Genomic DNA, 26,528 nt, shown 5'->3' with positions numbered 1-26,528 from the left:
ATTTAGAACAGTTTTCCTGTTCTAACTAATACTTAATTCTTACTCAAGTTCAACTAGTTATATATGCCTTTAGAAAGTACAGTCAAAGCAGTTTAAGACACCAGCTTACCATCTGTTATGTTAAAATTAGATTGATTTTTTTTAAAGCAACAAATTTATGCATGAAGTACATCTATACAACACATACAGATTTTGAGGAATACTTTTGCTCATCCAATACTCTTTGCAGAGTGCACCAAATAATGCTTATTAGAACAAGAAATTACTTTGAAGTACAATTTCGAAGTTATTCTTAATAGTATCTCATAGGACTGTGAAGACTTTACACAACGTCAGCTACATCAGCATTTTTTCCAATTTTTTATTAGTGCAGTTACTGCATAGTCTGCAGAGGTGCAGTTGACTTTGACCATTTTTAGATTTCAGTATAGAATTTAGGGTAATTTTTACAGGATCTGTATATTTTCATATCTCAAGGATCGATGGAAAAGCATTTTGAGTGCAAACAGCATGCAAGAAAATTCTTGTGTAATGGAGAAAGGCAACATTCTTGGAGAGCAAAAAAAAAGGGGAAATATGTATGTTAGACAGACTATATGTAAACAGCTTACAAAAATAACAATTAATTTATTCCAGGACTTATGCCTCTCCCTCTGATGAAGTTTCCAGTTTGAGTTCATACAAATCATACACATAATTTTAGTGTAACACAGCCCACCTGAAGTGCCCTGTTGTGTCTGTATGTTCCCAGTGTTTGCTCCATTAAAAAAGCAACAGGGTGATTGGACTAAAAATATTGATTGCACCTAGTTTGTCAAGAGCAATAAATACATATTAACAACATTTTTAGAAGTAATAACATGGATACCACTGAAACCTAGAGACATTATAAAGTGGCTAAATATAGTAATTTGAATTCCTAGCTTAGTCAGCTTGGCAGAAACAGCTGTGTTCAGTATAACCTCTAATTAGTTTGCATATTACAAGAGTTCCAAAGGTTATTTCCCTCTCAGAAACCTACTAAATTAGCCTTCACAGCACAACACTGTTACTATATCAAATGCAACAGCAACAGATTATTCAGACTTTAGAGACTTACCACTATATTTTCTGTAATGTTTCATTTATAAAGGCATATATTCTTATTTGATAAGGTAAAGGCAATCTCCTCTCTATCTGGAGCATTCAGAAGAGCCTGTCTTGAAAGGAAAAGAAAAGGTCCAGTTCATAGCTGCTTGCTTATGAACATGTGCTCCTTGTTTAAAGAGCTCTGAACTCTAGTTTCAGTAATCAATGCACGAAAGCATTCATGTAGCTCCTGCACCTATTTAGCAGCAAAAGCATGGAACAGAGAAACTTCTCAAACACAACACACCAGAACTGCCATGAAGGGTTTTCCCTCCCCGCCCCGAGACCTCTGTGCTTTAGAAATAGTGACCTGGAGGTTGGTGTTTTGGAGTAATCTTTGCTCAGATAATGGAAGAAATCAAAGTTTGTTTTTTTAAAGCCAAACTGTATGTTTAATACTCTGTGTTGCATAAATTTGGGCCGCATGGCCAAGATAATCCTCTGAATACATATTACATAGGGTGAGACTTTCAAAATGCAGACTGCTCCACCAGAAGTCCAAGTATGATTGAATTTACATGGCAGAACTAGTGGCAAGCCAATGTTAAGCATGCTTGAATATGAATTAAGAGTCAGACTTTAAAATTAAAGCATAAGTGGCTCTAGAAGGATCAGATTCTTACTCTGCAGGCACAGTGATGAAGAATGAAAGCTGAGGAGCAACATGCATTAGCACACTGCATTTAAAATTTGCTTTCACAAAACAAGTCATATTTAACCCATTGCCTTTTGATTTATATATATATCATGGTAGCTCTTTTATTAGTACTTTTAGAAACAGGAAAGGAAAAAAATTCCTTGAAAATATATTTCTACTGGTAAAAGCATGTTTTTAGATTCACCTTTTTTCTAGAGACAACTAAGACAAAGCACCATAACATAAAATCCTGTGTTAAATCTTCTTAAAAAGCAGATAAAGCAATACCAGTAAATGTTTAGTAAAGAAAGTCCTCAGCTTTAATGCAAGTGAAGAAAAGAAAGGCCTCAGTTCTAATGCAAGTAAACTCTGCATGACTTTGAGACACTGCACAGTCAGAGTTTACAGTAATTTTTTTCCTCATGGCTCAGGAGTGTCACTCTGTACACATTATTTCATACATATTGGGTACTCCAATAACCAAAAAGCTAAAAGAAAGCTTCCTAATATATTTGCATATGTTAAGGAAATAAAGCCACATCATGATTATGATGTGACCTACCCAGACCACATCAGTATTAGTTTTGTATTTAGCACACTATGGGACAGGCAACAGCCATTCTTTCCAACTTGCTACTAAGTCCAGCAAAATTCTCAGAGTTACAAGCCCATGCATACAGGAAGTACTAAAACACATAAGAAAGGAAGTAGTAGGAATTGTTGAATAGGAAGTTGTGAACTCTGCTTTACCTGTTTTGAAGATATCTACATCTTATTTAGTGGTAAATTTTATTTCCTTTAAGATACTTGCATCATACATTGTTTTACTGGCTTTCTTGAGGTGCCATTTTTAAGTGAAATGCGTGAGGGGAATTAGGACATTTACTTAGTATCCAGAAACCCTCTTCATTCAAAATGATGAACATGTGTTATAACAGGTACCAGCTCCATGATAGAAGTGAGTTACCCTTCTCCATTCTGTTTCTTCCCTGCAATTTCAGGTATAACACAAAACCCTAGCAAGCTCTAATGTATGGTATAAGAAAGCTTCACTCTGATAGCTGTTAGGACGGAACAGAAGCAGTGCATTCATTCTGCCAAAGCATATTCATTACACTACTACCAAAAGCTTTTCACCATTTCTAAGACAACAAGATTAAAGTTGAAGGAGAATGTACAATTAACAGGATTGCACAAACCATGTTCATGCCTCTGCATGCAGGGAAAGGCCAAACTTGAGCTCTGCTCTTACAACAGAACCAGCAAACAGTCATGCTTTTGGTAGTTATGTTTCCCAGCATACCGCCCAAATCTGTTTGGGAACTTTAAGTAGCTGTAACTGCTTAACTACCACTCCCAGAAGTTGCAAGCATCCTTTCTTAAACTCATTTCAAGAAAGGCTTTTAGACTGAAATTTGAAGAAGCACACTGGATTACAGATTCGCAGGAACAGCTTGCTTCAGTTTAACATGGCTGGGGCTTCTACAACCACAGACACCCATTTCACTGTACTTATAATATTCAAATTTGGGAAGGAAAATTTTAGTGATGATTAGAAGCACGCTGAATTCATTGAATGGTGCAACCTACAGGTTGCCAAGCTACTGCAATGCACACAAAAACCTGCTGAGAACAAACAGTACTACTGAAAACAGATGTTAGATAAAGCAGAATTAGGATGCTCCTATTTTCTCACATGACTGTCTAATATGTGTTTAGGAAACCAATCTCAGTTAAGCTAGTTCCATATTAAAACTTAAGAGTTTTCTAAAATGGAAACCATCAGCTCACCATCTACGGATCAAATACAGTTGTAGGGATGAGCCTAACAGTGTGAGGATAGGGGAAATGGCAATAAACACGAGCCTACACATTTGTTTACCTGCCAACGGGACTGTCAGGTCACATAGGGGCCTAAGAGGCCATGTGAGAAATGCACAAGCATGCTGGTTGATGATGGGGACAGAACAGACTGCCCAGCTTTCACATGGCTCCTGGACAAAAGGGTTGGCCACCTCTGCTCTACACCAAGGTTTAAGTGAAAAAATTGCACATAAAGCTGAATGTTTATGCAACTACTTCCAGAGTAGTAAAGCGTTCTAAGAGAAACTTAACCCTTAAACACTGTCAGCAGAGATGTAATATTTACTGAACTGACACTCGGAGAAGTTAAGTTCCTTAGAGCTGAGGTAGGTTTCTGAGCTCTTTGCTTTACTGGCTGCCCTTCACAGACAAATAATAACGCATATTGAATCTTCAGGCACAGTGCATAACTGCAATACTGCAATTCAGTTATGCTAAGCATAGCTTCTATTGTGTGTTAGCATTTAGTCCTCACACAGCAAAAGCAAACAACAGTATGTCTTCAGAAAAGACATCTAAGGAAATCTACCTATGGCCAACAAGCCCAAGAACTTCCTGTGGAAAGATGTAACCCCTCTCTTAATCCCAAACCAGCCATAACTGAAATGCTAACATTAATTCTGCATTTTGCTATTTCACTAAGTTGCAATGGAATTTTACTAGAGACTGTTTTAACTGTCATTGTGGTGAGAGAGAGAGCTTTCACCGGCAGGTCATCTTCTCCCCATCTGAAAGCAACTGAGTTTAGAAAGCAAATGCCAATTAAAACAGACACACCACACTAGCAAAATAAGCTTTCACAGACACCCTAATGCAGGACAGGTTAGCACTACGCATTCCAGCACAAAAAAAGACTGCAAAACTTGACAAGCTAGGCCTTCAAAGGACTATTTCATCTTCCCCATGGTAATGAAACAGATTTGTAAGTGAAAGTAAGTTGCATGGATCAGATAAGACAAACAGCTTTGCAATTGATTTAGCAAAATCAGGTAACTATCCTAACGTTTGCCTAATGACAACAGCATCCTCTCTGGAAATGTAGTACTCCCTACACTCCTCTTGCACAGCCCAGACAGTGCTGCACCCAATGCACCACACCCCATCACTCCCCTAGACTCTTGCTCATCATGATCCATTTCCTGTCAGCCAGAGCCAGTTATCAGTCTTGACTAAACATGCTTGGTAACTTGGTGGCTATCTCAAACCCTCACTTGCAGTCTTAGAGTGTATGTGGAGCACAAAAGTAGAAAATGTAGTAACTTCCAAACATCTTAAAAAAAACTCTTCACTTCTATCACATCCCTTTCCTGCTCTCTTGCCCCTCTAAAGACTGTTACATTGAGGGCTTCTGAGCACTAATCCAGAAACGGAGGTTATCAGCTACTAGAATCACACAAAGTGCCTCTTCTTACATAAACAGAACTGCACTTCTAGCAGAACATTGGATTATTTTTCTCTAAGTATTCCAAGATGGAATTTTGTGTGCAGAGAGATAGTTTTACATGGAGAACATCATGTTAGCAAAGACTTTAGTACACAAACCCCTTAAAGACCCAGACATTATTAAAGGAAAACAATAAATGAGTTCTTGCTCCTAAAAAGGTAGCAATATTAACTTGCTTAGCTGCTCCTGAAAGAGATAAGAAGTACATATTCTCATCACTGCATCTAGGACCAAACTATAGCAGTTGCTCTATCACCTAAGAAGGGGATTCAGGAAAAGGAGAGGAGACCCATGGGTTGAAATGAAAACAGATACAATGCAACAGCAAAACTAACATCAGTATAAAATATACAAAGTTATACTCAGTCCAGCAAATGCACAGTGTGTACAACAGAAGGGTGAAAGGGAAGGCATCCTTGCAAGCAGAAGGAAGAGGAGCGTGGTCAGGAGAAACCTGAGCAAGCAACCTCCCCATCCTCAGCAAACTTCTCCTTTTGCACTGAGTGTGGTATTTCTGTTCTAGGATATACCTGTAGCCAAGTCTGGTCACCTGCCCAGGCTGACTCCAAACTGCTAACAGGCTGCAGACCATGTCTGGCCTAGGACTCTGTGCCAGCAAACCCGGGACACACCCAAAATCCCTACTTTGTGTGGTAGAGAACTTTTAATAGACACAACAGCAAACAAGGAATTTCCTGCTGTCAGTCAGTCCCAGAGAAGCAGCCTGTGAAGTGGATTGCATCAAGCAATCCAGTACAGAAACTCCTAATGGAATTTCTGAGGAGTAAGCTTTCCACCATTATAAACAAGAAATCAATGGCAAACAAGGCCTAAATCAGTAGTTTCCATTAAGTCTCACTGCTCTACTTGCTTCTTGACAAGCTTTAAAAAGACCTGTAAGATTAGACCTCTCTGCTAATGCTCTCATGCCGGCTAATAAATCCAGTAACTTAGCAGTTGTAAAGATTTTACATATTTTCAGCCTCCTGTTCCAGTCTTTCATGTCTACTGAAAACAGGTCTGATGGATGAACAGAACAAACAAGCTCCAGAACATGGGAGCACTCCTTGACAATGGTCCTACTGCTGAGCCCACCTCCCAAGAGGACAGCCGACCCCCTTGGATTTTTGAACCTCAAACTGCTTAGACTGTCCCTTTCCTCAAGCCAAAACTTCCCAAGCTCACCACACAACTCTGCCTCCCCTTGCCTATACAACCAGAGCCAGACTGCCATATTCTCTTTCAGAGTTTAGCTGTCTGTTAATAGGTGTCAATTATCAAGAGTAGTTACTGTAGAACTAAAAGCAATTTCTAGCTAAAGGGAAAGCATCAACAAGCCATCTATGTAATATCACCCACTGGAAAACAAAAAAAATCCAACCCCTTCAACTCAACTTTGCTTTGTTCTGTACATCACCAATTCAACCACAGCTAATGTAATATACAAGGATAAAAAGGATGGGTCTGTTGGTTCAACACATGCTGTCCTTCATGTGTTTATTACACTAGTTTTGAAAGAGTACAAGGGCAGATCTGCTTTAGTCATGAAACACTTCAGTATAATTCTGAGAAAATATCAATACTGAGAATGAAAACATTGTACAAGTTGAAATAGGATTCTTGTTCGTGTCATCTCACAGACTCTGCTAGGCACTGTGCAAATCTAGGCAGCAGTTGCACGTCAGTGTGAAAAGTCTCCATTGTCAGAATGGATACAAGTCCATTTCAAGACATGAGTGACAATATTGCTTTCCAATTTGAACTGCAAAAGGGATAGACAACAACATTTTCTGGAGTTGGGCGGCTGTCCACTCCATTGTCCTTTGGTGGTTAAAACTCTCTCTCTTTTTCTTCCACTTCTGGAAATATGAAGAAAATTTCTCGAATGTGTGTATATGCATTTTGCTGTTTAATGAGCTGTGCAGTATTTTTCCACTTCTCACTCCAATAACCTACCCTCTCCTTCTTTCCAAAAGAAGTTCCTCTCACTACAGCTCATGTCAGAGTTCTTATTTTCCAGTAGCCTCCAACTTCAGCCATTGCAACGGAGAACAAGAACACAGAATTCTACAGAGAGATGGTTGTTTTATTCCTGCTTTGAGCAACTTCAATGACTATACTGAGGAGAATGGCAAAAAAATAGGTCCTGCAGAGTATAACAGAATCAAGCTCTTCTGAACCAGCATGGGTTATTTTTCTTGTCAGAAAAAGGAAGTGTACTCTTCCTTAGTCAAAATGCATTTCTAAAATAGATTTCACATTTTACTTCCTGTGATCACATTAAAAGGTCACACTGTTTATGCTACTGTAACCTGTTACTGTGGGATTAGAAAGGATACAAACAAGCAATCCTCTTTATGTGTAGACCACTTGTTCTTGTTCCAAATAAACATAAAGAATCTGAGAAACAGAGTCTCTTTTGTAGAATCGCTCATAGCATCAAGTACTCGATGAATCAAGCACTTCAGAGAAGCAGCATAAAACTCTGGGAACTTGAGGTACAAGAAAAAGCACCTGAAATCTCACAAATAGAACAGATACTTTTAGTTCAAAATACTAATATTTCTAATTATTTCAGTACAAAAAGAACAGTAAATTTTCTACCCAGAGAAGATAGTTTCCTCTCTGCCTGCAGCATGCTCTACACAGCTTCACATTTGTCACTGGTGCAGCATGGAAGTTTTCCTCTAACTGCATACACTGGCAGAACAAAACTTACTTTGTTGTTGCTGTTTCCTATTTTTACTGATGTAGGAACAATTTTAACCTTCTTCTAAGTACAGGAAAAAGACTGCACCACATGATTCAAATCGCATCCAACAATCTCTTAACAGTTGGTGAGTCAAGGAAATCTTCATCACTGATCTCTTCATCCTCATTGCTGAAGGTGACTTTTTGCCCCTTAAAGTATATGTTTTCAGAGCATCCACAACAACCAAGAGCTGGGACAACTACAGAATTACATAAAGGCTTGGATCCTGATACAACTAAGGTACATGTACCGGTGATACAAACTCCCCCCTCCCCAAAAAACCTGCTTGAAAGCATAATTAATTTATCATGCAAACAAAACCATGTAGGAGACAGCAAGAGAGTATGTGTCAAACACAAAACCCACCAGAAATAAAAAGCAGACACAATTTGGGAAGAACTGCATCTGATTTGATGTTCATAAATATTATGAGCTGAAAAATACAAAGGCTCTAGCTACAATAGTTAAAACCATTCATCCCTCGAGTAGGATGGTTGTATTTATGTTGCTTCCACAAGTAGCTGCCCCTTACCAAGTGGTTACTCCACTACTTACAAATGCAACTAACTTACATAAATAATGCCTAGCATAAAGCACTGCACAAGGTGAAAGCACATTTCTAATTCTGTAGGTTCTGTTTCCATGAAAAAAAGATAAATTCAAAACGTTTCCAGAAGTTTCATGTTATGTTAGCTCATCTTCCTTCCCAACAAGGATAGCAGATATTTTCACTGCTGTTCTAAGAACCTTTTTTCTCAGATGTAGAAAGCACAAACCCCATTTGAAGTAGATCAGCTATCACTATTAGCAGAATTACATGAATTTCCAAGAATCACTTTTATCACTTCTTCAGCATAATATGACAGGCAAGCTGTTGAATCTTAGCTGTGTTTTGCGTGGGTGAGAGAAAAGGCACATCTAAATTCACAGGGTTCGGCAGAAAACGAATTGGCATTTGTACTACATGATCTACAAAGTGAGCACACAAAGGCATTTTGATGCTGTATCATAGTGCCTCTCCCAGCCAAACCAGCAAGGGCATGTCTACTGGCACCAGATAGATAAACAAAAAAAATGTTTCTTGTGCAAATCAACATGAAACAAGTTGACCAATGACTTAAAAAAAAAAAAAAAAACTCAATGGTAAGATCAAGTTTATTGCATTAATTATGAAAATTGCAGAGAATTTGTTTCTACATTTTCATAAACTTGGGTTTCTTTCCTAAAAGAAAGCACACACTGCTTTTCATGAAGGCTGCCTCCCCCTGAGTGATGCTGCACACACTTTTTACAGTCTCTCAGCTAAACAGAACTCTTGGATAAAGTCCATTTGCAAAGCAAGTATGACAAGAAAAGATTTCATTTCAATGTTTAGTTAACTACAGGGTGAACTGCTAATTCAAACCTACTAAGAACATTTAGAAAATTGAGTTCCAAAAATACTTGGTCTGCCACTACCACACTTTATTCTTTACTTACATGGGCTAGTTCTATTTGAATTTAACATCATGTGGCAAACAATGCCATGTCCTTAACTGTCCCTTTCTTTCTGTATGTGCACCCTTACAGCAGGCAGAGAAAGAAAGAGGTCTAAACAGCACGTGGAAGAGCACACTAGAGCCTCAAAAACCTTCCTAAAGTGCTTAGAAGCAGGTATAGTACTGTCTGCACATTGTGTGATTTCTACACATTTAGCAAATTATATTCCCTTAACAGTAAGTCATAAAATATTTTTCAGTCTTCTATTTACAGCAATGCTACCACAGAAGATTTAAATTCAAGTACTCAAAATTTTAAACTCCAGAATCTGAAAACAAAGCAAAACTAAGCGGATCAGTAGCTCCACATAATGGGATGTGCACAAGCTCACATTTGCCATTAGCAGACACAATTGGCCTTGATCTGAACAAGCTAACTTACTAGGGCAGCTAGCTAAAGCAGCAGAGTGTCCTGAACCATTCTCTATAGCACAAAACTTAGTATCATTAGCAAATGAAAGTAAACTCCTTTTTTCATAGAAGACATTATTGTTGCAAGCCATGCAGACTTAGCTACTTCATCACTGTTAGCCTCTCCCACACTTTTATCAGGATTTGATGGGTACAGGGCAAACATGGAGTATCTTGAGCTGTACTGAAGGAAAAAAAGACTCCCTGCAACTATCAGTTCTAAAGTAGCTTTCCATAACCAGAGCCAATTAAGCTAAGCCTCGAATGAATCAACATAGCATGAATTAAGAAGTGGCAAGGCATGCATGCAGAGACCTGCATTTTTAAGTAGCAAGAACTGGCAGAATAAAGCACAAAGATGCATTTATAATCAGTCATGCTCATGCCACAATTTACCTGCTGCACAGAAGTCTTAAGTTTCTGAGCATCAAAGCAAGAGAGTAACTCAAATGCTCACTGACTGCAGCAGCACAAAGTCTGAACTCTCACTGCATCTTGTAAACCAAAAACACTACTAGGACTTCCTGTTCACTCACTTGAAATACACAACACAACCACACCAACATAAAAGACTACAGGGTCAAGCATTTCACAGTTTACATCAACATTAAAATCTATCTACATATTCTACAAATATTTTTCCAGAAACAGTGAATACATAAAAAAACTTCCCAGGCTTTTTCCCCTCTTGATAGAGAGACAAATACTCAAAATATTCATGGTAACTTTCTATCTTCCTCCCATGATCTGGGTAAAGCTCCTTAAGTTTTATAATTAATAATATTTTAGTTTAGCTTAGGGAGTTGTAAGAAAAAAATAAACAATAATAATTTTTAAAAATCATCACATTAGTATTAGACACTCTCAAAAATTCGTGAAGAAACTGAGAACACTTTAGAATTTCTTACAGGATTCAAACCAAACTGTTACTATACTTCAGCTTTCCAGGGTGTACACAGAAGCACAGTTCTGTTTTCAGTACACTTGCTTCCAAACAGATTTGGAAACCTAGATTATACCTAGTTCTTAATTTATATTCTACTGACTATAAAAAGTATACATTTTCATTTAATTTTGCCACCTTACACATGGAAAACTGCACAAGCTGTACCCATAGATGTTTCTGGAAAACCAAATGTCAGCTCTGCCTCCATCTGTACTATATGGGATCCCTAGCTGAACTCAGAGGCATTTTTACTGGTACTGATAAGCACATCAAAGTTAGTATCATCATCCAACATACTAAAGTCAAAGTTTCTAGTTTATGTAAACACAAGAAGCAACTCTACCTGTACTGGAGAGATGTGTTTTTAAGATAGAATGAGATACTATCACCATGTATAAGAAGTCAGAAACTAAAATACCTCCTAAAATTCTGAGAGACTTCTGTATATAAAATTACTATGAAAACCTGATACTGCCCTTCCTGTGAGCAAATGAGAATTTAATGTTCCTTGGATATTCTGGGCAAGTATCTGTCTTTTTCTTCCCTGCTCTAACAGCAAGCAAAAAACTCTGCTTTCCTTAGCTCTGGGCTATTGCTTTCTTTTGTTGTTGTGACACTTCCAGAGCAAATGCTTTTCATTCCTATTGATACTTCTAATGATATTTATGCAGAGTGCACTCACCTGTAAGCATTTGTTTTCTGTTACACAACTTTACCACAGCCATCACAGTGCAAAGCACACAGTTAATCTGCTGCCCATTTTCCTTTAACTTATTATTTTATGGAAGAGAAGTTTAATTTGAAGGGACATTTTCTTATGCTTACATCAGGTCTCATTTAATTAGTTTATCTTCCAAGTGCATTTCTCTACAACACAAGCAACAGACAGAACCAGAGTGGTCCTCTTCATCTCTTGGGTCTCTGAACAATCTCTCTAACAGAGTCTCATGATTTACAATTCTTGTAGCAAGCAAAATCTAGACAAAAGTAAGGGACAGTACTGGGTATTTGAAAAACTGAACAGAATCAAAGAAAAAACAATAAAACACGGAGAATTCACCAGTGTTCACCCTGTTTTGACCAGCTGTAGCTGAGAATAGTTCTACCACAAATGCAGTACCCAAGACACGATTATCACAAAATCACCTATATAAGGGCTTAATGCTGAAATGTTATTTTGTCTCTATTCTATGATTATTTACATTAAAAAAAACCCAACATTTTCTTCCTTCACAGATGTACTATTATCACAGCTGAACATAGCTTCCCCTTGTCCAAGAAAAAGAGGCTTGGACAATTTCAACGCTTCAGAATCACGTGGCACCCAGACAACTCTCCCTGCAGCCATAATTTCAGTTGGCTTTACCTCCCTGTGGTATTCCTCCGTACATGCTGTCCAGTTCTATACCTCTAAGTAATAGATTTAGCCAAGAAACGAGAGAAAGTGACTTAGTAAATTTCACCATGCCTCACTTGGAATACTAGGGAGTATATCTGGATTTTAGAAGCTACGATCCTAACACCTAGATATGAGAAACCTTTGATACAATTAACTTCTTCCTGCACCAGTAACATATGTTGTTCCATTTACTGCATTCTTCATGTAAAGACTGTTTTTTGCTGGAAAACTGCATTGTTAATGTCCCGGCCTAGACATCAAAAGCATGGATTACAGTAAAGTGCATTGTTCTTCCAGATGTACATGATCTGCCAAGATGTCATTTTCAACAGCTGGTATTTAAAATTAACCACAACACAGTTGAGAAACTGAGTTACAGGACATAGATGCATATACTCGACGATCAGTTTTAAGGGGAAAAAAAACAACAAACACCAAAAAACACCAAACCACCCCACCAGCCTCTTTTGTGTTTGTCAATAGTTGGATGCAAATCAACGAATCACTTCGGTCTTCCAGATTTTTTTTTTCAGTTGAATTTTAGTCTTGAGTTAAATCTTACACTGTGCCACACTGAGCAGGCTATTGAATCACAATATTTAAAAGAAAGTAGGACAAGAATATCACTGAATGCTGAACCCACTTTGAAAATATGCTACAGGCCCTCATTCTCCTTATACATTTCACTTCTGTAATTAAACCGTACCCACTGAAACACACCACCTCCACTACAGAGCTATATTACTCAAAGTAATTTCCTGAACACTAATCCTGCAGCATACCATATCATCAAGAACAGATTAGCAAAAACATACACAAGAATTTCAAGTGATACGCAGCAAGCACTGAAACTCTGCAGGAAACTAAACACTCTAACAAAAAAAGAGAACTTTCTGAAGAGCATGTTCAAAATCTCATGCTTATTCTACAAATGCCAAACCAAAGATGCTCATCCTGCAAGCTCCTGTTTTTAGAACTTGCCTGCTGTGATTCTGAAAGTAGAGTTCATCTGTTTCACTTTTATAAAACTCTTCTCTTAAATGTCTCCTGCTAGAGAAATTCAGAGTGAAAGCGATGCAAAGCCCAACTTCTATGTTGAAGTATGAGCTTAAAACTCATTAGTTTATGCAATAGACCAGCTTAAACATTCAAACAGATTTTGCAGCAGTGTTGCCTGATCTGACTGAACGCATCCACCCAGCCACCCCTGTACTTCATCTTTTCTGAAGCTGTATTTTGGATAAACGAGCAAAGAACGTTTTGTAGAGAAAAGCCCTAATTTCTGATGCTTCTATGTGTGAAGCTGGATGCGGTCTGCAAATATTCTTACAGACATTCACATTTGCCAAACAAAACAAAAAAATCCCAAATATGTTAAATGAAATAATAAAAAACGGTACAAGCATTACTAACAAGCTGTTCTCTGACTCTATTCTATGATTACAGTAACTAAAAAGCTAGGTGTATGCAGTGCTGCCCATCACTGCTTTTCGGTTAAAAAAAAGGCAAATACGATACCTAGATTTATTGCCTCACGGCTAGGAAAGGGGACTGCCGAGAATTTACGTCCGTGCTTAGCTCCAGGCAGAACGCAGAGCGAGAACAGCGCGGCTGAGGGACCCCGCGGAGGAAGCTCCCCCGGGCTCGCTGCCCCGCTGCCGCCCCGGGCAGCCCCGCAGAGACACGGGAGCGCAGCAGGAGGCCCCAGCCCCACCGCGGAGCGGGGTCCCCGAGGCACAGCCATGGGGGGGAGGCGGCGGCCGACTCTCGCCACCCACGAGAGCCCCTGCGGGAAAAGAGGCGAGAGGGGCTTCGCTCCGCGGAGAAGAGGCTTTGCCTTGGGAGAGCAGAGCAGGGCCTCTGGCCCCTCAGCATCGAGCGAAAGGGGAAGGGGAACGGAACCGAGCGGCGGGCCATCCCGCAGCGTGCTGCGGGAGGGAAGCGGGAAAGGGGGAAGAGAAAGCTCCGACTCAGAGGAAGGAGAGGCAGAGGAAAGCACTTGCCCCGCAGGGCCCTCGCAACTGGGGCACATAGCGGCGGGGGCGGGGGGATGCAGAACTAGGCGACAGCAAAAGGAGGGTGAGGGAAGGGGAGCTCCCAGCTCAGCGCCGGGGGTAGAGACGCTGCGGACGGCTGCCCCTCACCTGGTACATGGCGGCCCAGCTGGCGGCCTGGTCGAGCCGGTGGAACTCCTTTTCAATCTCCATGGTGGGGGCGCCGCGCCCAGCCTGGCCCCCCAGCGCCGCTCCCGCCTGCCGCTCCGGCAGCTCCGGCTCCAGCTGCTCCCGAGGCCGCGGCTGCCTGCTCTGCATGTCACCCCTCCCTTTTCCCTGCCGGAACTACGCAGCCCGCCCCGGCGACGCGACGTCCGGGGCGGCCCTCAGCCGCGGGCTCTGCGGGCGGCGGGAAAGGGCGTGCGGAGGTGCTTAGAGCTGGTAACGGTAGCAGTGCTGAGCTGCGGGGTGCTGCGGGCCCGCCGAGGCGACAGCCCAGCAGAGAGATGCTGGCGGCGGCTAGCTGGGCCGACTGGGGTGCCTGCTTCCTTCATCACCGGCACCCAACCCTTTGCCCTTAGCTCGCACGGACAAGTAGTGCGGCCCCGGCGGGGCAGAGGAACAGAAAACTGGAGATGGCAGCGGAATCCTGCCTTGAGCCTGGTGGCGGCATCTGGATGGGAAAACTGCGGACGGGGCCATCGGTTGTAGCTCTTACGTTCCCAAGGCTGGCGTCTTCTGGTTTCTGAGCCGTAAGGAAGGGCCTGGAGCATGTTTTCAAGCTGCTTGTCTGTGAATAGAGGCTCAGAAACTTTAAAAGGTTTTCGTGCTTCCATTTGATAGCAGGGGAAGGGCTGTGAGGAGAAATGTGGGCTGGCAGCAGGTGTTTGATCCAGTAGTGCCGAGTACCTGCATCTTCTCTCCCAGTCTGGCTGCTCTGAGGCAGTGTCCTTATCCTGAGTCCAGGTGGTGAATTTTTAACCTACTGGACCTGGGGACATAATAAATCTGACAGCTTTATTGCTTTCCCCTTTCTCTTTTATAGCAGGGTCACGAATTATGAGTGCACGTGGTGAGTCTTCTTGTGTTTTAGTGATCACGTACCAAGAGACGAGTCTGTATGTCACCACAGAGCGGTTCCTGTGGATTCCCATTTATTCATGCAGGCATAACCCCGATCCTACCTAGAAGAGGTCAAAGCTTGTGACAGCACAGCTAAATGCAAGTGAATGGCCAGAGTGTATAGTATCTTGTAAAAGAAGACAGCATGCAATCTTTAATGCTTATGTCACTTGAATGGACATCATAAAATCAGTACAAGTTCTTCAGTCAATGATTCATCGGCAGAAATAATTGCCTTGAAGGACAAACCTCATACAGGACATTCCCTGAGCAAATTGATATTCAGCTGAAGATTTCAGAGAGTAACAGAAAATAAGAGATTATAAATGTAACGTTTACTGGTGTACCTTACATTTCTCCATTACCCAACCACAGCAGCAATATGTGTGCCCAGTAATATTTAAAAACGTGTCAGTCTTGTTCAATGCATGTTTTCATTAAATAAATGTAAATTTTGGAGAGGATAGATTATGTAGGAAATAATTACTTCTACATGCCTGTATAGAAGAAGTGAAAAACAGTTTGCAGCAGCAGTGATGCACCTTATGACTCCTATTTTAGCAAAAACACAAGTAATGGCTGCATGTGTCATAGAGGTTTTTTAATTTCCTTTTTATATACTATTTTAGCAATAGTACCTGCAATGACATTTATAACTGAAAACCTGAGACTCTTAGAATATGTGCTTAGATACTAGTTTATGTCAAATGATAAGCTTCATAACACTGGCACCTTGTACTGCTACAGCAAAGTAAAGGGCACACAGGTCACTTCATGGAACCATCAAGTGCATTCTGAAGGTGAGAGAATTATGGAATTCCTCCTGCTGATTAAGGAAGAACACCCCACCCAGTTTATTGCTTTCTAACAATTGTAGTAGTTTTTATTTACCCTTTAGTATACACTAAACTCTAGCTGCCCATGAAACAATGTGAAATAGCCTGGCCTTGAGTTTAGAAATGGGCATTATCAGGAAAATGTGACCAACTCCATTGCTTTTAATTAAAACCCATAAAATGACTTAATCTAATCCTGTTGAAGTCTTTAATTTGCCTTTTTGCCAACAATATTAAACATTTTGAAATTATGACATTTAAAAACCAGCCAATATCATAGATCTTTGTTAAAGTATCTTCAGATATATTTCTTGTTCCTTCACTGTTTGATTTTTGAATGTGACTTGTAGTTACATGAAGCAAGTCCTAGCAGGCTGCATCTCCTCTGTGTACCTGGGAAGTTTGTCACCCACATTCAACACACAGCGCTATGGCACAGCACGTACTGTATAGCAGCTATAGAATCCTGTGTGAAACAGCTTGGCCTTGGATCCTCTTATATGACCTTTGGGTATTAGATCTCAGCCTTTCATTCTGATTTTCATTGTATCTATGTGTTCAAGATTGTTACTGTGAAAAGTTCAGTTCTGTCTTGCTTTTCCTCTCACCCATATTACAGCATCACACAAGGCTTAACAAGTCTGATGTTACATATTGGTTACTTTGACGTACCTGTTCACGGGCAAATTCCAGTGCAACTGAATATTGTCAGATGGTGTAAATAAACTGGTTTGCTTCTGATTTTGTTCTCCTGGTAGCTTCAGTTTTACTGTGATAAAAATATTCTCGATTTATGTTACTGTGCTGGTGGTGAATGTCTGTGCAAAACAGCGTGATACATGTAAGAGAAGCTAAAAGATCTCCATATCAGACTCCATGACCTCACAGTGAGGGCACTGCTGAGATGTGGAAGTGTTTCCTTCATGCAGAGGCAGGAGATGAGCACAGGTCTGCCACATCCCGGTGTAGTAAGAGATCTAACCACTGCAGCATTAGTTGAAAGGTGATTGGTATGCATAGCTCCCTTTGTTTTCAGAGTACAGTCTACTGGTGCTTTGAGTATGTCTTCAAGATGAGGTTTCTCACTGTATCTCGTGTTATTGTGCAAGTGTGGAAAATATTTGTGAGTTGGAGTCTTAGACTACAGAGGAAAGCAACAAAAGCACTGAAGTTCTGCTGCAATTTAGCATCTTTGGCGGCATGCAGGGGTGATCTTATTACTGTCTACAACTACCTGAAGGGGTATTGTAGCCAGGTGGGGGGTGGCCTCTTCTCCCAGGCAACCAGCAATAGAACAAGGGGACACAGTCTCAAGTTGTGCCAGGGTAGGTATAGGCTGCATATTAGGAAGAAGTTCTTCACAGAGAGAGTGATTTCCCATTGGAATGGGCTGCCCAAGGAGGTGGTGGAGGCACCGTCCCTGGGGGTCTTCAAGAAAAGCCTGGATGAGGCACTTAGTGCCATGGTCTAGTTGATTGGTTAGGGCTGGGTGATAGGTTGGACTGGATGATCTTGGAGGTCTCTTCCAACCTGGTTGATTCTATGCAGCACCACAGAAAACAGAGTCCTCAGTCGAAGGAGCATGGCACATGGGGGCACTGGCTTGGGATGCCCAGTCTGACAAGATCCATCTTCGTGGATGGCTGGGGAAGGGATGCAGCACAGAAAAGGGTCTGGTTTGCTAACCCCTCATTGGCTAAACACCTAGGGAGCGACAGCAGCCATCAGGAGCTGTTTTTACTTCAGCTGATGTGCAGAGGCGGCCTCCCGGGAGCTTTATAGAAACCGGTCAGTCAGACACCATGATCGGGGCCGGCCTAACATCGGAGTTCAGCAAAAGAAGCTGCAGAGTGGTAAATGAGGATGGATAACAGCGGTGGAAAGGAGGTGCAGAGAGAAAAACCCCGAACCCCGCCACGTTTCTGAAGGCACAGACCAAAGGCACTCAGAAGCGGCGCCGCCGCTGCTACCGGCGAGTTCGCGCCCAGCTCTCGCGCAGCACCCGGAAGTGACGCCAAGCCGCCAGTAACGGTTCGGCTGGCGCCATCTAGCGGCTGAGGGCCCTACCTGCGGCAGCGGCGCCGTCTGGCGGGAGCGCGCTCCCCGCGCCTCGCACGGCGCCGGAGGGGCCTGGCGGTGGTACCTTTGCCATTAGCGGCGGCTGCGCATGGGACCCAGCCTCGCCTGGAGCTTCAAGATGTCATTGTGGGTCTCCATAGCCGCTTACCGCAGCCTAACGCCTTGCATGACTCTGACCTCTTCTCAAACAGCTGGGCCCCAAAATGATCACTGGTAAAAGGCCTTTGACAGAAAACGACCTGTAGCAAGACTTACCTGCACCACTGACAGTGACCACTTGGTGTCGCTCTTTCCCACCGCTAACACCATGCCACGTTAAGGACCTTTCCTTCTGGACGCCTTTCTGCAGTCAGCTGAGTATGAGCAGAGACCCATGTAATGAAACCAAAGTCTTCATCTTTGCAAAGCTGCAACTTGGAAAGGGACCTGGGGGTATTGGTTGTCAGTCGACTGAACGTGAGTCAACAGTGTGCCCCGGTGGTCAGGAAGGCTAAAGACATCCTAGTTTGCATTAGAAACACGGTGCCCAGCAGGAACAGGTAGGTGATCATTGCCCCGCACTCAGCGCTGGTGAGGCCACACCTTGACTATTGTGTTCAGTTCTGGGCCACTCACTGTTGGAAGGCTGTTGAAGTGCTGGAGAGTGTCCAGAGAAAGGGCAGCAAAGCTTGTGAAGGGCCTGGAGCACCTGGCCCACGAGGAGTAAGTGAGGGAGCTGCCGTTGTTCAGTCTGGAGGAGAGGAGGCTGTGGAGAGGCCTCGTTGCTCTCTACAGCTGCCTGAAGGGAGGTTGGGGCGAGGAGGGGACAGCCTCTTCTCCTTAGTGTCAAATGACAGGACTAGAGGAAATGGTTTCAGGCTGCACCAGGGAAGGTTTAAGATAGATATTAGGAAATATTTCTTCACAGAAAGGGTTACCAAATATTAGAATGGTCAGCCCAGGGCAGTGGTGGAGTCACCATCCCTGAAGGTGTTTAAGCCACATGGAGGCCTCGTACTTAAGGACATGGTTTAGTGTTGACTCTTCAGTGGTTGGTTGAAGCTTGGACTGGATGGTCTTGAAGATTTCTTCCAACTAAACCTATTTTGTGATTATGTGATCTCTGAAACAAACTGATTTTTTAAATAACTATAGCAATATCTCTTATCACCCATTGCAGTGCCTCTGATTCTCCAAACATGAGGCTGCATTTAGAACCTGAGCAATGCGGCATCTAAACTGTGGGCAGGTGTGCCTGCAAGAAGGCTGCAACCCTGCTGCATGTCTTAACTACCAATATCTTGGCTCCAACAGAGGCACTAGAGCAGTTGCTGGCTTTGCTTTGGAAGCTATGACTGTCAGTTTTCATTTTATGGAAAAAAAATACTGTTCCAGCGATGATGTAGAGGCTCATACATAGAAGGATTCATGTGTAGGCTGTCCCTTTCCAATTTAGCCTTTCTATAAATGCAGGAGAAAAAAGAAACATTTTTGACCGATTTAATCGAGTAATAAAGTTGTGTTCTCTTTTCCTTCCATTTAGGTTCTTTAAACTGTCACTATTTTTGAAAACTTTAAGTGTCAATGGAGGGCTATTAAGAGTTGAGTCATTTAGCTTTTTGCACTGTTCCTTTCCATTCCTCATTGTGAAGATGCAGTTTTCCACTGGCAAGATATTTCAGTCCAAAATGCTTTTGCAAGAAAAGTTGCCCCTTGCATAGCTTGATTTGTTTAGAAAGATTTTTTTTTTCAATGGCTCCTGAAGTATTTACTTCCTGCTAGGCAGCAGTACAAGTGTAAAAAAATATAAACCAACAAAAAAAACCCCAAAACCTGAAAAAAACATGAACAAACAAGCAAAACCGCAACCAAAAAAACACCTTAAAAAAAGTCTGTTGATGATTGGGGTAGAATGGAATAAGAGTTTGAACTGATATTTTTATGAGATCTGTTTTCATGACATTTAAGTTCTGGCTTGCAGTGTAAAGAGGATGAATTAATCTTAGGGTTTATAATTTCAATTGAAGCCAAACCCAGCAATACCTCTTTGCCCTAATGCTGATTTGGGCTTCACAACAGCCATGCATGGCCCAGGAGAATCAAAGGTCTTACATTTATTCCAGTCAAGAAGATGGGCTGAAAAAGGCCACTTGAATCACAGAGACCTGTGCTCTATTTAGTCCTCAAATTGCAGTCTCCACACAAATCCAGAGTAGAGAAACATTTGCTAACAGCCTATATGAAATTTATGATCTACCTTACAAAATTCTAAAAGTTGCAAAATCTGTCAAGCATTGCGAGAAAAAAAAGCACAGAAGAGATTAAAAGCATTACTGGTGACTTAGATCCTTATAATAATGGAGGATTAGGGAACAGAAAATGTTCTGTGATCTCAGTACACAACCCTCCTTGCACTTCAGAGAGGAAGGCGATCCCTCTCCAAAGCAATTCCAGCCCATGTAACTTGAGGCACGTTGCTTTTCATCCCAGTATACTCTGATTCAGGATTTTTAGTGGGTAAATTGTCCATTAGCACTTGGCACTTGAAAAGAAAATAAGAATCCAAAAGAAAGGGTTGGATCTTGTTCCTTATTCCACTCCATAGAACAGACTCTCCTTGTTCTTCATAGTTCAAAGCAACTTGAAGAAAGTTATGAAGACACAAAATCTGTTCTATGGAGTGGCAGAATGTGTGGCTTTTCATGGCATAGTTGCTCCGTTAGCTGTCAGACTTGGATAACCAGAATGCTCTTAGCAGCAGCAGGATACCAGAGCCCCTGCTTACTGCCTCTGTTAAAAGAGAGTAAGAATATTTTTTTCTTCCCCAAAACATCAGTGTACACTAAAATAATTCATCAGATTTCTTTGTGAGAAGCAAATAAGGCATATCTACCTCATGCTTGTCCATTGATGTTTCAACCACCAGTGATGGTGTGGTGGAATGTGCCTATGGAAGGAGTAGTGTACAATATGTGTGTGCATGAGCACTTTTTGCTGCTTCTGGTAGTTTTCAGCCTTCATGGGTTTGAAGAATGTGTTTAAGGTTAACGTCAAGCTGTGGGAGAAGGAGCTAGAGATTCTAAGACCTAGCTGCCTGAAGACTGTTTACCATTGGATGGCACTGTAGTCCTTACTGCTCATAGTACTCGCAGCCCTGAATAATTTTTCTCCTCATGAGAATTTTAGGTCGAGCAACAACTAATATGGAAATAGTTGCTAGAAGGTCTTTTTTATATGGCTAACACAATGATGATAAAAAAATTACGCTTGCAGAATGGGCATTAGAGTTTAGGAAGTCTGTGTTGAAATCTTGCCAGATTGCTTGGTTTTCTAAATAAAGATTTCAAAATGCAGTTGATTCTGTCATGTGAGGCTCAGGTGCTGTGCGCGCTCTTCTGTCACAGAAGGTATTATGTGTGTGTTTTGTGATTATAGAGTATTTTACACCAGGGCTTTCTCTCACTGTTTTATGCTTTATACAATATTTTGTATTAACAAGAGGATGTTTTCAGCAACCCTTTCTTTAATCCTTTGCTCTTAGAGTAGATATGGCATATCTCAGTTTGGTCTTGCCTTATCCCACAGCTGCAAAATGGGTGAATGCTTACATTTGCAGAGCTATAGTCTTGCAAGCATAAATATTTTTCACATCAAGTTGGAGACATGAACATTCAAGATTCAAGAGAGTGTCTGCAGTTCATTACAAGTTGTGGCTACTGGTTTTACATATGCAAGGGAGCATTAGCTTAAATTTGAGTTATCAGTGCAGCATTAGTTTAATATTGAAACAATGATGTCATTGGCCTGACTGTGGCCATAGGATTGCATTCAGTGCCAGTGAGCCAGTTGTAAATTTGCCCGAGTTTCCTGTAGGGTTTTGCAGGCTGCTCTGAGTTCCTCACTGCCGCTACACTTAGTTTGAAGCTATGTGAATTACATACATGAAGTGCTGACTAGACTTGAGGCTCTGTATCCAAAGGCAAAGAGTTTGGCGGCAATATTGACCTAACCTCACCTCCTTTGCCACCTGCTGCTGGTTTCTGTGGTATACCACCCCTTCAATTGTGCCAGCCCAACTATTTATGCAGCTACATTTGGGAATGGAGCTGGAAACATACCTACTAAGAAAAACCCCAACCAACTGAGGTTTTCTTCTTGGTTAGTTTTAAGGAAGATCAGGTCTCCATAATAGTGAACAACAGGCTGTGTGGATGCTGAGGATATCAATACTGTAAGCCATTATTGCCACTAATGACTTCATCTTGAGACACCACAACTAAATCTTTGTTTTCAGTGATTCACAGTAAACTGTGCTTTAAGTTAATGTCATATTTAAACTATTCTATTTGGAACTACTTCCATATGCCATCTCCTGGTGGCACACAGACTTAGTATGGGCCCTGACCAGCATAGTTGTAAGCACATCTCAATGTTGACCTTAGTATTTTTATTAAAAAAGAATTCCCAAACCATAAGTAAGATCACTGTAGTGACAGGAAATTTCCTATGTGGAAAGAGTGTAGTTAAATTCTTTTTACTTAGGAGTAGAATGAGAGCCTTTTTATTTCAGGTAAGATTTTAAGTGGAAAAAATAGCAATAGAAAAATGAGAGCATGTCCGTTCTAATCAGTATTTCATTGAAATAAGTGTAATTATTTTCATATTGTTCCATAAAGAGCAGTTATTTCTGAAGGCATATAATTTCTTTTGTATTATGTGAGGTTTATCACTCTATTTCCCATAATGGAAGAGAAACTCATCAGATCAACCCTTTTTTGCTTAGGCTGAGAAGGGCTCAGTAAGTCTACTTGAGAAGCTAACATCACATTTGAGATGACGCTAGGTAGATTTACACATTGTACTTCCCCAGAACTGTATATAAACAAGTATCTTTCAAGCAAAACATTTTTTCCAAGTCAGATATAGTAAAATTTACAAATCTGGCTTAGTTTGATAAGCAGACAAGCCAGAAAAGTGCTGCTGCAGGGGAAAGAAGCCTCAGTGTGTGGTTGGCCTTGATGACTACCTGCCAGGAGAAAAGAGACCTATGAAACTTTCTTCTAACTTATTATCTGAATCTTATCTGCTCAAACACTTCAGAGTTCAGAAAGAGCAGCCAAAGTCAATTTTTGCTTAGAGTGTTTAAAACAAAAAATAAACAGAAGGGAGAATTTGTGCGTGTGCAGGAGGAGGTGTTGGGGTGGAGAACAGACAGGGTGGTGGGATTGGGGAGGGAATGTTTTAACCTACATTGACTCTTCTGAAATCCTCTTGGAAGAATGCACTGTTTTCTCAAATTACAATGACATTGCACAATACATAATTGTGGTGATGGAGAGCTGCTGGCACATACCCAGGGGCCAGTACTCTGTCTGACCCAAACAGGTACATGAAACAATAGTTAATATAAATTAGAGAGCAGCTTTGTCATTACTGTGTGCTAGTTGTCTGATTCTACAAAGCCTGAAAAAAATGCCTTCTGAAGTGTCTAAACAAGAAACTGGATTTTCAGTTCTTTGCTGTTAATATTTTAAAATACAGAAATATTTGAGCTTGTATATATGTTTAGATTAAAAAAAAACACCCTACTTCATGCACCAGGCAGCAAGTATACCACACAGGAGTAATTTTTGAGTGCTCTAGCTAAAGGATTAACTCACAAGCTTTCCTTATTCATAAAGTAAGCCCTTCTGGCAGGGATAAATCTCCCTTTTGTAACTGATAAAATAGGAGGAAATTCAACCAAACCAATTTATTCTGGTTCCTTCAAAAAACATTGTCTGTGGAAGGATGAAAGTACTTACAGAATGTCAATGTTTCCCTCCTATCTGAGTGTAGATCAATATGAAGGGGTCACAGTGACTTCTCAGAGAGCAGGTCTGCATGACAACCAAAACTAATATGTATCTAAGGTTCTTTAAAAAGCCACAAACCACCTTTGTCCATGGAGTACCTGTCTGCTCCCAACAGGATAATTTCTATCAGATAGGTCTGAATGATCTTGTGCTGAGGTGGCTTCTTTAAAACTTGCATTGTAGCAGAAATATAACTTTCATCAATATGGGCATATTTAATCTAGAGATATATTTATTCTGCATTGCTTGTTGTTTCACTTTCCTCCTTTGCCAAGTGACTAGCTTAATAGGATACTCTTAAACATTTTTAACCAGCACAAATGTAGGAAAACTTCCCAAATTATATGTAATTACCACCACTAAAGACACTGAGTTGTTCACATCTCTAGCTTGGAATATTTTCAGAAGCTATTGACCAAGAAGTTTAAAAGGCACATCTGTGCCATGTGCTGCTACGAATAGAGGAGATGCCAGACTGACACAGGAGCATGGTGCAGCACACTTCTGCCAGCTTTAAATAATAGAACTTAGGTGTAGCAAAACTTCATAAGCCCTGCCCCATTTCTGATTGCATCACAAGTCTGCCATGATTCAGCTATACCATTTCTGGCTGAGGTATGTGTTCCTTTGTGTGATGTGAACATAACAGAGATTTGTTTGGAAATTTAGATTTAGGCTCCTAAGTATTAATGTTTTTGAAAGTCACAGAGTAATTCTGTAGAATGTCTTTGCAGATCTTGTATGGTATGCTGAAAATCTGAATCCAGATGGGAACTAAATGATAAAACAAGTAAAAAGACCTTAAAACATTGTCCAACCTTGATATCTTGGAAAGAATTCTAAATACCACCCAGAGAGGTGGTGGAGTCACCGTCCACGGAGGTGTTGAAAAGAAGACTGGATGAGACACTTAGTGCCATGGTCTAGTTGATTGAATAGGGCTGGGTGATAGGTTGGACTGGATGATCTTGGGCATGTCTTCCAACCTGGTTGATGCTATAATCCTATGATTCTATGAACAGTAGCGCAATGAGACACAGAAGTACATTGGACAAATAGAAACCTCCATCATTGTAAGCAGCTCTTGTATTTCTTATGCAGCAAACCTCAAGTGCCTAAATATTTGATAATGGATATTTCTCACAGCTCTCTGTAGCATCTCTTTTTAGTTTGAGTGCTGTAAAGGCACAATGTTGCAGTTCAGATGTAGCCACATCACCCAGAGCAGTCAAGAATCATCATGGTGCATGAATGGTTGTCTGTGTGCTGAGCTGTAGTCGCTGCTCACAAAGCCATTTTTAGCCTTTGCCAATTCTGTAGTAAAGTGTGTTTGATGAAATCACTGTAAAAGTTAAAGGTAGGGCCTCATGTTAAATTTTGGAGGTTTAGGGTCTAATCCTTTTTAGCTATCTTGATTGCATTCTTGTAGATTGGAGTAGACCTTTAAGAGGAAGTTAAATGGCAGGACCTTTGCAGAAGCTTATATAAGACAATGTGTAATGGCAGTCCACGGTTAGGTGAAGGGAGGGAGTGGTCATTCACATGCAGCCATAAGGTTTATTTTAGTTGCACCATTTGCAGGACCCTAACGACTGAGAAAGGAAGACAAGTTTTATTCCTTTGATATTTGAAATGCATATTAAACAATCCAGGATTAGCCAAAACCATGAGAGTTTCAGAGTCTTACATTTTCTGGTATGTGTATACAGATATAATTTTTGCTACCTGCCATCTGGAAATCTCTGGTATCAGTGAAGAGCTACGAGTGTCTGGTTTACATTTTATGGGGTTTGTATATAGTATATCTTGCACGATGTTTGCTGGATCAATTCCAATGGCTTCTCCAAAGCTTTATGCACAGGGTGATTACTGGAAGAATTGATGTTGAACATCTTGGTAATGGGGTCAGAGATGCAGACTCTTGCCTCTGTAGAAGATACCTCATGGGCTGCTTTCTAATGCTGAATGCAGAAAGCAGTTGCCACTGAGACATGTCCTGTGCTCAGTTATAATCAAGAAATTACACATTGGTGGTGGCTGTTCATGTTAGATCTTATTTAAAGGGTTCAATGTCTTAAGCAGCTATGCAGCAGTGTTGTGTATTCCTTACTAACAGCTGTAATGTTGCAATTTACAACAATACTGGTTCACATCTGACAGGGCAGAAAGAAAGAAAGAGGGTTTGTTGTTCCTTTTTCTCACTGGGAATTTACACATACATAACTGAATGAACACCACTAGTGTTGATCCTGTTCTCTCTGTGTGTGATAAAAACTGGGCTATTAAGGAATAACAATTAGAAAAGAAAAATCCTATTTTCCCAGAAGAAGAGAATGAAAGGGTGAAGAAGGAAATAATGCTTGATTAGGTCCAGTGAAATGTGTACTTTGCTACAGAAATTTGGGCTCATGTGGATTGCATTAGGCAAACAAGCTGCCTACAGGAAGAACCAAATGACACCACCGGGTGTTAGCTGGTCAGTTGCTGGCCCAAACAAGAAAGTAAAACATCCTTTGACACCTATAGATCATGGGTGTTTGATTGA

The 26,528-nt window shown here is 41.0% G+C and overlaps 1 protein-coding gene and 1 long non-coding RNA gene across 3 annotated transcripts in view; one reads left to right on the top strand and one right to left on the bottom strand.

Moving 5' to 3' along the window:
- Nucleotides 1-14,443, bottom strand: part of PTPN1 (protein tyrosine phosphatase non-receptor type 1) — a 43,591-nt gene extending 29,148 nt beyond the window's left edge. Inside the window, exon 1 of one of the 2 annotated variants that reach the window (XM_064167861.1) lies at nucleotides 14,263-14,443. In XM_064167861.1, coding sequence (XP_064023931.1) covers nucleotides 14,263-14,430 — 168 coding nt within the window. In that variant the 5' untranslated portion in view covers nucleotides 14,431-14,443. Of the gene's footprint in view, nucleotides 1-1,099; nucleotides 1,115-14,262 lie in introns of those variants that run through there. The other variant, XM_064167862.1, reaches the window with a different exon arrangement.
- Nucleotides 14,444-18,118: 3,675 nt separating this feature from the next.
- LOC135188462 (uncharacterized) overlaps nucleotides 18,119-26,528 on the top strand; it is a 144,790-nt gene continuing 136,380 nt past the window's right edge. The window contains exon 1 of the long non-coding RNA XR_010307703.1: nucleotides 18,119-18,688. This is a non-coding gene — a long non-coding RNA (uncharacterized LOC135188462). The remainder of the gene's footprint in view (nucleotides 18,689-26,528) is intronic.

This window comes from Pogoniulus pusillus, chromosome 29 (assembly GCF_015220805.1).
Source record: "Pogoniulus pusillus isolate bPogPus1 chromosome 29, bPogPus1.pri, whole genome shotgun sequence".
NCBI classification, from domain to species: domain Eukaryota; kingdom Metazoa; phylum Chordata; class Aves; order Piciformes; family Lybiidae; genus Pogoniulus; species Pogoniulus pusillus.
This window is presented reverse-complemented; position numbering and strand designations above follow the sequence as displayed.